General features: G+C 43.1%; 1 protein-coding gene across 1 annotated transcript in view; it reads left to right on the top strand.

Annotated features, from left to right (window-relative positions):
* The window catches only part of NSMCE2 (NSE2 (MMS21) homolog, SMC5-SMC6 complex SUMO ligase), a 304,600-nt gene that overhangs the window by 22,682 nt on the left and 265,912 nt on the right, over positions 1–16,006 (top strand). The window contains exon 3 of the mRNA XM_060775865.2: positions 15,842–15,948. Coding sequence (XP_060631848.2) covers positions 15,842–15,948 — 107 coding nt within the window. The remainder of the gene's footprint in view (positions 1–15,841; positions 15,949–16,006) is intronic.

The following is a 16,006-nucleotide window of genomic DNA, read 5'->3' as shown; positions in this document are numbered from 1 at the left end:
ATGGTAAAAAAGGATAATGTTAAAATAAAACAACACAAATAACATTTAAAATGATCTTAAACGACAAGGATAAATCTAGTTAATTGCTGTTGATTCTTCAATGTTCAGGTCTGTTTTTGTCAGCAGCATGAATTATAAAAAATACCGTATATACTTGAGTATAAGCCAACCCAAATATAAGCCGAGGCACTTAATTTTACCACGGAAAATGGGGAAAACCTATTGATTCGAGTATAAGTTGAGGGTGGGAAATGCAGCAGCTACTGGTAAATTTCAAAATAAAAACAGATACCAATAAAAGTACATTAATTGAGGCATCAGTAGGTTAAATGTTTTTGAATATTTACATAAATCTGTAATTTAAGATAAGTCTCTGATTAAACCATCATTGTAACCTTCTTCAATGTAAATGTGCTTACGTATCCTTCCAATAATGATTTATTTATTTATTTATTTATTTCGAGCATTTTTACCCCACTTTTCTCAACCCCTGGGGGGGACTCAGGGCAGCTTCCAATTGGCAATAATTCAATGCCGCATCATAAAATACAGAATAACAAATATACAATTAAACATGAACATCAATAAATAAAGATTAAAGCAATATACTTATACACCAATTAGCTATTCCCCGTCTGGTGGCTGTTTAGCTAGCCATCTACTAATGATTACTCCGCTTAACTTATCCAAATCCTCTTCCATGCCATAGTCAAACATTATCAATTGTCCTTTAACCTGATTGCCCGAAGGCCTGGTCCCATAGCCACGTTTTAACCTTTTTTCTAAAGGTGAGGAGGGATGACGATGATCTAATTTCCCCGAGGAGCAAATTCCACAGGCGGGGGGCCACCACCGAGAAGGAACCTGTCCCTCATCCCTGTCAAGCGTGTTTGAGACAAAGGCGGGACCGAGAGCAGGGCCTCCCCAGAAGATCTTAAGCTCCGAGGTGGGATGTAGAAGGATATATGTTCGGACAGGTATGCTGATAAAGAGGAAAATAATAACTGTAATAATAACAATAATAATAGAGTAAAATAATAAATGTAATAATAATAAAAATTATTTGATTAGACCGCTTTGGTTAGACCACACCTGGAATATTGTGTCCAATTCTGGGCACCACAATTCAAGAGAGATATTGACAAGCTGGAATGTGTCCAGAGGAGGACAGCTAAAATGATCAAGGGTGTGGAGAACAAGCTCTATGAGGAGTGGCTTAAGGAGCTGGGCATGTTTAACCTGAAGGAGAGAAGACTGAGAGGAGATATGATAGCCATGTATAAATATGTGAGAGGAAGCCACAGGGAGGAGGGAGCAAGCTTGGTTTCTGCTTCCTTGGAGACTAGGACGCGGAACAATGGCTTCAAACTACAAGAGAGGAGATTCCATCTGAACATGAGGAAGAACTTCCTGACTGTGAGAGCTGTTCAGCAGTGGAACTCTCTGCCCCGGAGTGTGGTGGAGGCTCCTTCTTTGGAAGCTTTTAAGCAGAGGCTGGATGGCCATCTGTCAGGGGTGATTTGAATGCAATATTCCTGCTTCTTGGCAGGGGGTTGGACTGGATGGCCCATGAGGTCTCTTCCAATTCTTTGATTCTATGATTCTAATAGAGTAAAATGGTAAATGTAATAATAATAAATGTAAATGTAATAATAATTGTTTTATTGTTTTGTTGTTTGATATTGCTTTAATTGCTTTAATTTGCTTGAAGTTGTGTATTTTGTTATGCTATGTTTTTATTGAGGCCTTGGGCTGTGTAAGCCGCATCGAGTCCTTCGGGAGATGCTAGCGGGGTACAAATAAAGTTAATAATAATAATAATATTAATAATAAATAGTGCAAAATAATAAATGTAATAATAACAATAATAATTAATAGAGAATAATAATAGAGTAAAATAATGTAATAATAATAATAGAGTAAAATAATACATGTATAATAAAATAATTCTAATAATAGAGTAAAATAATAAATAACTTTGGTTCGAGTATAATCCCAGGGGAGCTTTTTCAGCCTAAAAAAAGAGCTGAAAAATTAGACTTATACTCGAGTATGTACAGGACTTATTACACTTGTGGTATTATTAGCTGCTTGTCACACAATTCAGAAACTATCTAAATTAGATTTCATACATGTTTCCTATTTATAGTATTATATTGTGAACAAGTGCTTACACGCACATATTCCTGCCAATGCATGCTGGACTTCCTGACAATGCACAACACACTCTCCTGTCAACACTCGCTTCGGCAGATCTGACCACTGATTGGTTATAGTTTGCATTTTTTTGGTCTTCATATGGAAAATAAAGTAATTGTTTTGACTTTAATTCCATGTTACACTTCACGTGAAGAGTATGAACAGTTTTTCAAATTTTCCAGTGCCCCTTATTTTTATTTAATTCACCCCAGTTGTTCCCCAGGATAGTTCCATCGCTTCCCAGGGAGCAATATTGGCCACTTCGGGAAGCACTTGTGTGCACAGACTGCTTCATTCACAAAATATCAAAAATGTAGCATCTAAACATTCTGAAAAAGGGTGTTGGTTATGTCTCTTCATGCCACACCATGACTCTCTTTCATATGCTGGTTTTCTTCTGGGAAACTGCGCGGGAGACAAGGATATTGTCCGTGCTCCCATGCGCTTCTGACTCTATCCATTATCTATGAGATATCATCATGCTGCGTGGAGGTTTATATAGCATTGAAAGCACTGAAGAGGCAGTAATGCACTGGGATGTTTAATTTTGCATTCAGCGGTGCACTTCCCTGTTGGCAAAAGTGCCAAGTTCTTTCAAATCTAAAGCCATTCATTCCCTTTTGCAACAACGTGTGGGTGTGAATTGATACAATAAAGAGCCTACTTTACCTGTTCTCATTAGTTTCAAGGCATCTCCTGGGTAAGGAAAAAAAAAAAGCACTTGGCCTTGTTAATTCTGAATTGGTCTTTCTGTGGCAGCGTGTGGGAACTGAGTAATATATTAAAGAGGATGCTTCATCCAGTCTCATTAATTTCAAGGCTACTTGGGAGCTTTAATGTAGGTGCAAGGAGCCACTTGACACCAGAATACTCTCATCCTCCTTGGTCTGCAGGGTGTTAAGTAGCCTTGCATTAGCAGGACATTCATTTTGATAAGGCAGCATTTTCTTTACTTTAAGATATGGACAAGATGACAATGGAACAACAGACTGGTTCAAGATTGGGAAAGGCGTACGGCAAGGCTTTATACTCTCACCCAACCTTTTTAACTTGTATGCAGAACACATCATGCGAGGATGTGCGGGTCTTGATGAATGCAAAGCTGGGGTGAAAATTGCTGGAAGAAACATTAACAACCTCAGATATGCAGATGACACCACTCTGATGGCCGAAAGCGAGGAGGAGCTGAGGAGCCTTCTAATCAAGGTGAAAGAAGAAAGCGCAAAAGCTGGGTTGCAGCTAAACATCAAAAAACCAAGATTATGGCAACAAGAATGATTGACAACTGGGAAATAGAGGGAGAAAATGTGGAGGCCGTGACAGACTTTGTATTTCTAGGTGCAAAGATTACTGCAGATGCAGACTGTGGCCAGGAAATCAGAAGACGCTTACTTCTTGGGAGGAGAGCAATGTCCAGTCTCGAAAAAATAGTAAAGAGTAGAGACATCAGACTGGCAACAAAGATCCGCCTAGTCAAAGCCATGGTATTCCCTGTAGTAACCTACGGATGTGAGAGCTGGACCTTAGGGAAGGCTGAGCGAAGGAAGATCGATGCTTTTGAGCTGTGGTGTTGGAGGAAAGTGCTGAGAGTGCCTTGGACTGCGAGAGGATCCAACCAGTCCATCCTCCAGGAAATAAAGCCCGACTGCTCATTGGAGGGAAGGATACTAGAGACAAAGTTGAAGTACTTTGGCCACATCATGAGGAGACAGCAAAGCCTAGAGAAGACAATTATACTGGGGGAAAGTGGAAGGTAAAAGGAAGAGGGGCCGACCAAGGGCAAGATGGATGGATGGCATCCTTGAAGTGACTGGACTGACCTTGAAGGAGCTGGGGGTGGTGACGGCCGACAGGGAGCTCTGGTGTGGGTTGGTCCATGAGGTCACGAAGAGTCGGAGATGACTGAACGAATGAACAACAACATATACATACATATATATATGTGTGTGTGTGTGTGTATGACGTGAGAGCTGGACCATAAGGAAGGCAGAGCAAAGGAAGATAGATGCTTTTGAAGTGTGGTGCTGGAGGAAAATTCGGAGAGTGCCATGGACCGCGAGAAGATCCAACCAGTCCATACTACAGGAAATAAATCCCAGCTGTTCACTCAAGGGAAGGATATTAGATGCAAAGATGAAGTACTTCTGGCCACATAATGAGAAGACAGGAAAGCTTAGAGAAGACAATGATGCTGGAGAAAATGGAAGGAAAAGGGAAGAGGGGCCGACCAAGGACAAGATGGATGGATGGTATCCTTGAAGTGACTGGCTTGACCTTGAAGGAGCTGGGGGTGGTGACGGCCAACAGGGAAATCTGGCATGGGCTGGTCCATGAGGTCACAAAAAGTCGGAAGCGACTGAATGAATCAACAACAACATAAGACAGGGCAGGGATCTAAATACCCTAAAGAGAATGTGAATCAGGACAGAATGACGAGCAAGGGCCTCCAAACAAGTTGTCACAGACCATGAGAAGGTTCCTTTTTGGATACTGTCACAGCTGGCATTTCTATGGCATTTTGGGAGTTGCAATTGGAAAAAAGAGCTTTCCCAAGGTCTGGATGGTGGAACACATGCCTTGCATTCAGAAAGACTCAGTTTCAATTCCTAGGACCCTTGTTAAAAAAAAAGGATCAGGTCATATATATGCCCTGTAGGAATTATTTTGGTAACCTCTTCTAGTCAATGTAGATAACACTTAGCTAAGTCATGTCAACATGGGTTGGCAAATCCAGGACTAGTCCAGAGTAAGACACGAGGATCCAGGTATTCACACTGCCTTGAAGCCATGTGGATACTGCAGAGTTCCGAGCAAATTCTGGAGTGTCCCTCAACCTTTACCAAAGTCGAGTTTAACCAGAAAAACCCAGTTTAATCTGCATTTCTTACTGGAATTGGAAAGATGTTGTGAGGATTGCTCAGACCTTGAGAAGGTTCCTTTTTGGATACTGCCACAGCTGGCATTTCTATGGCATTTTGGGAGTTGCAATTGGAAAAAAGAGCTTTCCCAAGGTCTGAATGGTAGAGCACATGCCTTACATACAGAAAGACTCAGTTTCAGTTCCTAGGACCCTTGTTAAAAAAAGGATCAGGTCATATATATGCCCTGTAGGAATTATTTTGGTAACCTCTTCTAGTCAATGTAGATAACACTTAGCTAAGTCATGTCGATATGGGTTGGCAAATCCAGGACTAGTCCAGAGTAAGACATGAGGATCCAGGTATTCACACTGCCTTGAAGCCATGTGGATACTGCAGAGTTCCAAGCAAACTCTGGAGTGTCCCTCAACCTTTACCAAAGTAGAGTTTAACCAGATAAACCCAGTTTCTTACTGGAATTGGAAAGATGTTGTGAGGATTGCTCAGAGTGAGCCTGGGTTATAATGCCCATGTGGAGAAGCCTCAGCCTAGATCAGTGGTTCCCAGAGGAGGCCCTAGGCAATTTTCAACAGCAAGCAAACAGTATTTTGCCCCCCCCCCCCCCACCAATCACTGATATATATTTTCTGTTCGTCATGAGAGTTCTGTGTGCCACGTTTGGTTCAATTCCATCATTGGTGGAGTTCAGAATGCTCTTTGATTTTTGGTGAACTATACATCCCAGTTACTACAACTCGCATATGTCTATTTCCCCCCAAGAGCACCTCAAGAGTGCCCCTGGGCAAAATCAACTATACTGCAAATGCTTACTTTGCGTAATGGGTTGAGCTGCCCCTGGTGGTTCCCAACCTTTTTTTGACCAGGGACAACTTGACCAGGGACCACTTGACTGGGGACCACTTTGACCAGGGGACACTCTCCAACATTAGTACCAAAAGAGTTATGAATCAGTGTTTGGTCAACTTTAGATTCATTTGGTTATTTGGGTTGCCGATTCAGAAAATTGAATTGCATAGACCACATCAGCTCTAGTTTAAGCTCATAATATCCAGTTGTTGGCACCAACCAGCCAGTTGCAGATCTCTTGATTTGTGCCTGCTGACAAAAAATGTCAATGAAAACTCTTGACGTTTGTGTATTTGAAGAACAGAATATGGATCCAAATTTGAAAAAGCCAAGCAAATCATAGTCAAATCGGGGAGACCATAACTTGTCTCCTAGCAGAAACTGGAAGACTTGGACTCTATCCCATTTCAGACTCTTTGTCTTTTTGGCCTAGTAATGTTTACTCTGGCTGGCAGTGACTCACCAGGAATCTTTAACAGAACTCTTTTGCCAGATTTAAATCCCTGGCATTCTTAAACTTGCATTTCCTTGCCAAACTCAAATCCCCAGGACTCTTTGACTGTTAAAGTGATAGAAAGTTTGCCCATAAAGTTGCTATAATCCTGTGGCATTCTGCGAATCCTGCGAAAACAGGTTCCTTTGTATTTCAGTTCCTGCTCCTAATCCAGATTAGTTTGTGAGACAAGCAAAGGAGCACAAGAACAAGGCTGGCTGATGCTTTACAGTTATAAAACTTTAATTCTGTTGATGAGAGCTGGATCAATTGATGCTCCATTTAGCTTTCTGAGTTTGTCGTTCAGTTATGTTTGTTATGCCGAAGTGTTTTCCATCTTTGGTCCCTTAAGAAGAAAACTAAAAATATGTAGACCAATACATAGATGCTCTCTCTGCTTAAATGTCTGCCCTTCTAAAAATTGCATATTTGAATACTATGATTATGAAATCATGGTGTGCACATTGCCTCACCCTTTGAGAATTATATATGCAAGGTTTAAAATATCTGCAAATGTTTGAAATAATAGTCTACATATATAGTGTAAGCTTATGTATGCATGCATGTATGCTTGTTGATTTGTTTGTAGCACAAAGGCTCCTACATAGCTTGATGGATCTGGTCCAAATTTGGCATGCAGATCCTTCGTTATCCAACTTAAACTAATTGAGGGGTTTGAATTGTTTTTAAAAACCACCCCTTTTAGTCCAGAGCTTTTTAAAAAATCGCGTCAGAATCAACTTGAGAAACTGCTTCTGGTGTGAGAGAATTGACTGTCTGCAAAGACATTGCCCAGGGGATGCCTGGATGTGTTACCATCCTGTGGGAGGCTTTTCTTATGTCCCTGCATGGGAAGCTGGAGCTGACAGACAGGAGCTCACCCTGTCTCACGGATTTGAACGGCCGACCTTCAGGATAGCAGTTCAGCCAGCACCCATTGCGCCACCGCGGCTCCTAGTCCAGAGCTAAGAAAGAAAATGAACAAAGTGAATTAGATGTACCTAGGGTGAAGTGGCCCTCTGTTATGTGACTGGGAAAGAAAGGGAATGAAGCAGATTGGCTGCTGTTAGGTGATAAGTGCATGAGGGAAAGGAAGGGAAGAAAGGAAGGAAGGAAGGAAGGAAGGAAGGGAAATAGAATAGAAAGAGGAGAGGGGGGAGGAAAGGAAAGGGGAAAGGTATGGGGAGGAGAGGGATGAATGAGAAGGAAAGGATAAGAAAGGGAAAAAAGAAAGAAGAGGGGGAAGGTGTATGAGGGAAAGCAAGGAAAGGAAGGAAAGAGAGATAGAAAAGGTGTATGTGGGAAAAGGAGGAAAGAAACCATGAAGTAAATGCGTAGCATACCCATGCTAGTGCTAATGCTAATAATAATTAGCATTAACTAAAATTTTTAAAAAATACGAGGATTTAAAGATTGAACTGCAAAGATTTTGGCACAAACCAGTAAAAGTGGTCCCAGTGGTGATCGGCACACTGGTTGCAGTGCCTAAAGACCTTGGCCTGCATTTAAAAACAATCGGCACTGACAAAATTAGTATGTCAGCTGCAAAAGGCCACCCTACTCATATTGGCAGTCCTTATTCGCAGATGCAGCACACAGTCCTAGACACTTGGAAAGTGTCCAACGTGTGATCAAATACAAATACATAGTGATCCCCTCTATTCTGCTTTGGTTAAGCCACACCTGGAATATTGTGTCCAATTCTGGGCACCACAATTCAAGAGAGATATTGACAAGCTGGAATGTGTCCAGAGGAGGGCGACTAAAATGATCAAGAGTCTGGAGAACAAGTCCTATGAGGAGCAGCTTAAGGAGCTGGGTATGTTTAGCCTGAAGAAAAGGCTGAGAGGAGATATGATAGCCATGTATAAATATGTGAGAAGAAGCCACAGGGAGGAGGGAGCAAGTTTGTTTTCTGCTTCCCTGGAGACTAGGACGCGAAACAATGGCTTCAAACTACAAGAGAGGAGATTCCATCTGAACATGAGGAAGAACTTCCTGACTGTGAGAGACGTTCAGCAGTGGAACTCTCTGCCCCGGAGTGTGATGGAGGCTCCTTCTTTGGAAGCTTTTAAATAGAGGCTGGATTGCCATCTGTCAAGAGTGATTTGAATGCAATATTCCTGCTTCTTGGCAGGGGCTTGGACTGGATGGCCCGTGAGGTCTCTTCCAACTCTTTAATTCTATGATTCTATGATGTGTACTAATTTTGTTATGTATCAAATAATAATACTGATGATGATGATGATAATTTATACTATATTTCACCCCAGGATTACCACAGTGGATTGTTCCCTTTTTCTTTTCTGTAGGAAGCCAAGGAGAGCCAAGTACATCGCCTACCCTTGGCTTGAGTACTATATTTATGGCGTAGAGCTTGCTGTCCTTGACACAATTGTGAGTGCAGCCAGTTCTTCAGGGGTCGATGCTAATCTTTGATGGGTCGGCTCTATTTCATGCTTATCCCGCATCATCTAAAGCCACAAGCATGCACACCTAGAAATTATGTCAGCCGTAAGGACTCTGGTGTGCATCATTTTGAAATTAGCAACAGAGCCATTGTGGGTGGAATTTTAAGGCCGGAAGAACGCGGCATAAGCGGCAATTAATTAATATCCTCCTTGACTTGGTTGCGTCCTGCCTGGTTGTTTGTTCTTCTCTCTCTCTTTCTCTTTTGGAATAGCTGTCAAAGACCTGCAGCAATTAATTCATTGCTTCATGTGCTGAATTAATTTCAGCCGACATAGTTGAGTATCCCAGGTCCATGCTGAACACTTGCTGCTGTTCCTCCTCCTTTATATATAGTTTTGGAGACCGAGGTTGGTGAAGGTTTGTGTTTGTTCCTTGTGCATGATTCATTGGGGCCTTGGGGGAAGAGGGTGACAGTTGCTAGCTAAACAAACTCTGCTTGTGATTCATGAAACACAATCGGTGTCAGCGCTGGAGGTGGACAGTTCGCAGGCCTCCTGACAGCTGCAAGAGCTGCTTCCACAAGGATCACGGGAAAGTAGCCAAGCACTTTAAAAACACATGGGAAGGAGATAGTTTCCGAAAACAGAGCATGGTTTGGTGCAAAGTTAGGTTTGGAGGCAGGTGGGTGATGCAAAATCTCTCGGGTTTAAAAATGAGTTGAGTAAAGTCATACCTCCTTTCTTGTAGTTTGAAGCCATTGTTCCTCGTCCTAGTCTCCAGGGCAGCAGAAAATAAGCTTGCTCCCTCCTCCCTGTGACTTCTTCTCACGTATTTATACATGGCTATCATGTTTCCTCTCAGCCTTCTCTTCTTCAAGCTAAACATGCCCAGCTCTTTAAGCCTCTCCTCATAGGGCTTGTTCTCCAGACCCTTGATCATTTTAGTTGCCCTCCTCTGGACACATTCCAGCTTGTCAATATCTCTCTTCAGTTGTGGTGCCCAGAATTGAAGAGAGATATTTATTTATTTATCGTGTCATCAGCAACCATTGTATTACAATTCTAACGGAGCAAAACAAACACACAGATTAAAAAGAAAAAGGAAAAAAAACCACACAGATTTTGCCAATTTGGTATTTGGTTAAGTGTCCTTTGACCAGTATCTGGCCACTTGGAGTGCCTCTGGTGTTGCCGCAAGAAGGTCCTCCATTGTGCATGTGGCAGGGCTCAGGGTGCATTGCAACAGGTGGTCAGTGGTTTGTTCTTCTCCGCACTCGCATGCCGTGGATTCCACCCTGTAGCCCCATTTCTTAAGATTGGCTCTGCATCTCGTGGTGCCAGAGCACAGTCTGTTCAGCGCCTTTCAAGTCGCCCAGTCCTCTGTGTGCCCAGTGGGGAGTCTCTCATCTGGTATCACCCATGAATTGAGGTGCTGGGTTTGGGCCTGCCACTTTTGGACTCTCGCTTGCTGGGGTGTTTCAGCGAGTGTCTCTGTAGATCTAAGAAAACTATGTCTTGATTTAAGTCGTTGACGTGCTGGCTGATACCCAAATAAGGGATGAGTTGGAGATGTCTCTGCCTTGGTCCTTTCACTATTGGCTGCTACTTCCCGGCGGATGTCAGGTGGTGCAATACCGGCTAAGCAGTGTAATATCTCCAGAGAGATATTGACAAGCTGGAATGTGGGAAATTAGCTGAGAATATAAGTGGACTTCCAGATCATAGAATCCTAGAGTTGGAAGAGACCTCAGGGGCCATCCAGTCCAACCCCCTGCAAGAAGCAGGAAAATTGCATTCAAAGTATCCCCAATAGATGGCCATCCAGCCTCTGTTCAAAAGTCTCCAAAGAAGGCACCTTCACCACACTCCAGGGCAGAGAGTTCCACTGCTGAACAGCTCTCTCAGTGAGGAAGTTCTTCCTAATGTTCAGGTGGAATCCAGGGCTCCCTCCTCCTTATGACTTCCTCTCACATATTTATACATGGCTATCATGACTCCTCGTGACTTCTCTTCTTCAGGCTAAACATGCCCAGCTCTTTAAGCCGCTCCTCATAGGACTTGCTCTCCAGACCCTTGATCATTTTAGATGATTCACATCACCCCTCCCCTCCAATTGTCTGTGTTAGGGCTGATAGGTATGGCAGTCCCTTAATATCTAGGGAACCACCCATTCTCTTTCCTTGCTTTAGAAGAGGGGCAGATGGATTTTTATAGGGTTTGACACATTGGCTTTTGAAGATCAGGCTTAGATTTGCTTAATGTTTGTGGGCAACGGGTGTTGGCTTGCGGGGGGCCCTTTTTCAGAGCAAGCACACCTCCATTCTTTCCCATGAGTTAGAAAATACGGACTCAGTTTTTCATTTTTGCACCGGCTGGCATTTATAAGAATGGAGGATAATTATAGTTTCAGCTGCAGTTCAACAGAAGAGGGCATTTCTGTTGCTATTAAACATTTCTCAGTCATGTTATGAGTCACTAAACACAATTCATCCACAAAATATCCTGATTGCCTAATGACTAGGTGTTGGGAACTGAAATTACACACATGCACTTACACACACACCATCTCACACAAGTCTTTGTTGCATAAAACCAGGGAAGTGACTTTTGAGTAATGCATTAGCCGGAGTTGCCCAAGAGCTGTGAAATTGCTTTTGATTGCAATGTGTGTGTATATATATATTATATGTATATAAAATAGGGCCTTTCTGGAAAACACCTGTCATCCCATATGACAAAATCTTTTCTCTCTCTCCCTGTACGTAGCCTGTCAAAGAAAGCAGAGTGGTGATTACCCACATAAAGGATATGAGCTCAATGTGATTGATAATGTTGGAGGAAGTTAAAAAGTATTTGTGACTAAAAAAGCAGTATTACTCAGAGCTGGCATGATATGATGTAGTGGAAATGGGGAGTACCTGGTTCAAAGCTGTTCCCATGAAGTAGGAGCGAAATTAAAAATATGTGGATGGTTCTTTATGGAAGGATGCTTTCAAGCAGCGTAAGCACAGAGGTCCTCCTGGTCAGTCGAAAGGCCGATCAGGGCATAGGGTTACAGCCTGTGTTGGATGGAGTTTAACCCGGTGGCTCAGTGGATTAAACCGCTGAGCTGCTAAGAATATTGACCAAAAGGATGCAGGTTCGAATCCGGCAAGCGGTGTGAGCTTCCGCTGTCAGCCCCAGCGTGTGCCAATCTAGCAGTGGTGCAGTGGGTTAAACTCCTGTGCCGGCAGGACTGAAGACCGACAGGTCGCAGGTTTGAATCCGGGGAGAGGCGGATGAGCTCCCTCTATCAGCTCCAGCTCCTCATGCGGGGACATGAGAGAAGCCTCCCACAAGGATGATAAAAACATCAAATCATCCAGGCATCCCCTGGGCAACGTCCTTGCAGACAGCCAATTCTCTCACACCAGAAGTGACTTGCTCCTGACACGACAAAAAAAAAAAAAGTTCAAAAACATGCAAATGTGAGTAGATCAATAGGCACCACTCTGGTGGGAAGGTAATGGCGCTCCATGCAGTCATGCTGGCCACATGACCTTGGAGGTGTCTACGGACAACCCAGGCTCTTTGACTTAGAAATGGAGATGAGCACCAACCCTCCAGAATCAGACGCGACTACACAGTGTCAGGGGAAACCTTTACCTTTACTTTACCCCTGAGAATAATAATAATAATAATAATAATAATAATAATAATAAACCTTTATTTATACCCCGCTACCATCTGACTGTGAGAGCTGTTCAGCAGTGGAACTCTCTGCCCCGGAGTGTGGTGGAGGCTCCTTCTTTGGAAGCTTTTAAACAGAGGCTGGATGGCCATCTGTCAGGGGTGATTTGAATGCAATATTCCTGCTTCTTGGCAGGGGGTTGGACTGGATGGCCCATGAGGTCTCTTCCAACTCTTTGATTCTATGATTCTATCTCCCGCAGGACTCAGTGCGGCTTACAAGAGGCGGAGCCCAAAATACATCAGAACAAAAAACACAATCAGAACAATACAACACAACAATAAATAACTCATAGCAAAGCAAAAACAAGAACAAAATATCATGACGCAATTTAAAAACCTGGGAGGGCCAAATGTAAAGATTAATTTTTTTAAAAAAATGCTGGGTATGACCAGGTGAAAAAGGATGGATATTTTGGGGGGTAAGTGGGTGTGCAGACAATTCTAACTCTCTCGTAAAGTGCATTTGGGACATATTGCTTGGGATTCCTTAATCTGGGAAGGCATACTGGAACATCCATGTTTTCAAGCTCCTTCTGAAGACTGCCAATGTTGGGGCATGCCTGATATCCTTGGGGAGGGAGTTCCAGAGTCGTGGGGTCACCACCGAGAAGGCCCTGTCCCTCGTCCCCACCAATGCGATGCGGGTGGGATCGTGAGGAGGACCTCTCCAGATGAACGAAGAGATCGTGTGGGTTCGTATATAGAAATGCGGTCGCGCGGGTAGGTGGGTCCCAAAACGTTTAGGGCTTAGACCCTAAGTATGATGTTGTTTGAGTGTTTGACTACACTGGACCTCCAAAAACTTGTTCAATAATGTGGCATTAACTCATCTGTCCAGAGCTTGAAAATAGCATGGCATGGATAATGGTGTTTTTCTTAGCATAAGATTTTTTTTTCCATGTCAGGAGCCACTTCCAAAGAAGGAGCATCCACCACACTCCGGGGCAGAGAGTTCCACTGCTGAACGGCTCTCACAGTCAGGAAGTTCTTCCTCATGTTCAGATGGAATCTCCTTTCTTGTAGTTTGAAGCCATTGTTTCGCGTCCTAGTCTCCAAGGAAGCAGAAAGGAAACTTGCTCCCTCATCGCTGTGACTTCCTCTCACATATTTATACATGGCCCTCATCATATCTCCTCTCAGCCTTCTCTTCTTCAGGCTAAACATGCCCAGCTCCTTAAGCCACTCCTCATAGGGCTTGTTCTCCAGACCCTTGATCATTTTAGTCGCCCTCCTCTGGATACTTTCCAGCTTGTCAATATCACTCTTGAATTGTGTTGCCCAGAATTGGACACAATATTCCAGGTGTGGTCTAACCAAAGCAGAATAGAGGGGTAGCATTACTTCCCTAGATCTAGACACTATGCTCCTATTGAGGAACTGCAGGTCGCTTCTGGTGTGAGAGAATTGGCCATCTGCAAGATGTTTTGATGTTTTACCATCCTTGTGGGAGGCTTCTCTCATGTCCCTGTATAGGGAGCTAGAGCTGACAGAGGGAGCTCATCCACACTCTCCCCAGATTCGAACCTCCAACCTGTCGGTCTTCAGTCCTGCCGGCACAAGGGTTTAACCCATTGCGCCACCGAGGGCTCCTCAACATTAAAATTGGAGATAAAGAGGAGAAGCAGTGTTCCCTTTCCTCTTCCGTAGCATGAACAAGGTTGTTATATAATGAGTAATGATTACTCATTAGCCCCACAGGTATAATTTCGAAACGTGGTGGATATTACACCTGCCCTGTGGCCATAAACTGACCTGTATTTCAAGGTTTTTTTTTCCCTTGACCTTTTTGTAAACCATTCCACAAAAGGTACATGCAGCTTCTCAGAAAAGGTAATCGTGCTTCTGTGAGCCGGGAAGCACTAATGATGTGTTTTTTGAAATGCCCTGTGGCTATAGCGGCAGGGCCATCTTGCACAGCTCTAGGGTGCTTCGAAATTGCACTTTTCTTTGTCTTCCTAGGAGGCGTCTTGGAGTGTTGTGTTAGCATTTCTGAGAAACTGTACACAACTTTGGTGCTTGTGTTAGAGGGAAAAAGAGTGATTCAATTACTACTTTTTGTTTAGAGAAAGAAGAACTATACAAATAGCTAAGGTTTGAGTAGTGAAACTTTTGCGGGGTTCCTTTTCTCGCTTTGTTTTTCAAAAGCTCGAGCACAGTATGGCATAGCGCTAATGCATTCATTGCAATTGATGAATCACGCTAGACCCACCAGGCCAGTCATAGAAATAACAACCTGTGCGGGTAGCCGGTTAATAAGTGCGTTAATGGGCTCCCTTTTATATAATAGCATTTGAATTGAATTTCCTATTTGACACTCCTAGTTGGCTCTTGTTTACTGTATATACTCATGAATAAGTCAACCTCTTGGGTAAGCCAAGGGTAGGTTTTGGAGCCAAAATTATGGATTTTTGCATGATTCATTGATAACTTTGAGTCATTCTGCAGAGAAGGGAAAGTGCTAGCATGGCCTCAGATGGTATGTTGACCGTGGCCACCATCGTTTTCTTCAACAGGCCTAAAATAAAGGTCGATAGCAAGCTAGACAAATTGTTGGGAGCTTACTCCAACCTGGGCTGGCTTCGAACTCATGACCTGATGATTTTAATGCTGTTGATTCCCAACCAGCTGCGCCACAACCCGGTCCTATAACTATATAGCACTGGTTCCCAACCTTTTTTAAAAACACCAGGGACCACTTGACCAAGGACCACTTTCCAACATTAGTACAGTAGAGTCTCGCTTATCCAACATAAATCGGCCAGATGTTGGATAAGCAAAAGTGTTGGATCTGGGTGGAAGGCAGACTGTGTTGGATAATTCAGAATGTTGGATGAGCAAAGGCTGGATAAGCGAGACTCTACTGTACCAAAAAGGTTACGAATCAGTTTTTGCTCAGTTTTAGATTTGGTTTGTTTACCTGGGGTGATGGTTCAGAAAATTGTATTGGATAAACCACATCAGCTCTAGTTTCTGATACAGAACATATACCACTCAGTAGTCGCCATCTGCTCGCCCATAGAAAACTATATTTAATGAGCCTCAGCACTATAAGAGGGTTTTGTGAGACTAGTCACTATTGTTGCAACGGTGTAGTAAAGCTGAGGCTGCGGACGATATGTTAGTTTTTGCAGACCACTGGTGGTCCACGGACCACAGGTTGGGAGCCACTGCTATACAGGGTAGTTTCCATCCTGTCTTCCAAGCATCTGTCTCCTTTAGACTGCTGACCTTTTTATGTGAGGATACATGCATAGATTACTGTGATGCTTTGCTTTTTTCAGATGACATTGAAGAGGTTAACGCAATGGAAAATGCGATGTTGGAGTATGCCGCCATGAACAGGGAAGTCTGCCACTATGTCAAAGCTGTTGAAGATACTGTAAGACAGGTAAATGTATTTATTTACAGCATATTTATCTAGCTCCTTTGGAAAAAAAGAAACAAAG

Source organism: Anolis sagrei, chromosome 4 (genome assembly GCF_037176765.1).
Source record: "Anolis sagrei isolate rAnoSag1 chromosome 4, rAnoSag1.mat, whole genome shotgun sequence".
NCBI lineage: Eukaryota > Metazoa > Chordata > Lepidosauria > Squamata > Dactyloidae > Anolis > Anolis sagrei.
The sequence above is the reverse complement of the archived record's forward strand: the minus strand, read 5'-3'. Positions and strand labels throughout refer to the sequence as shown.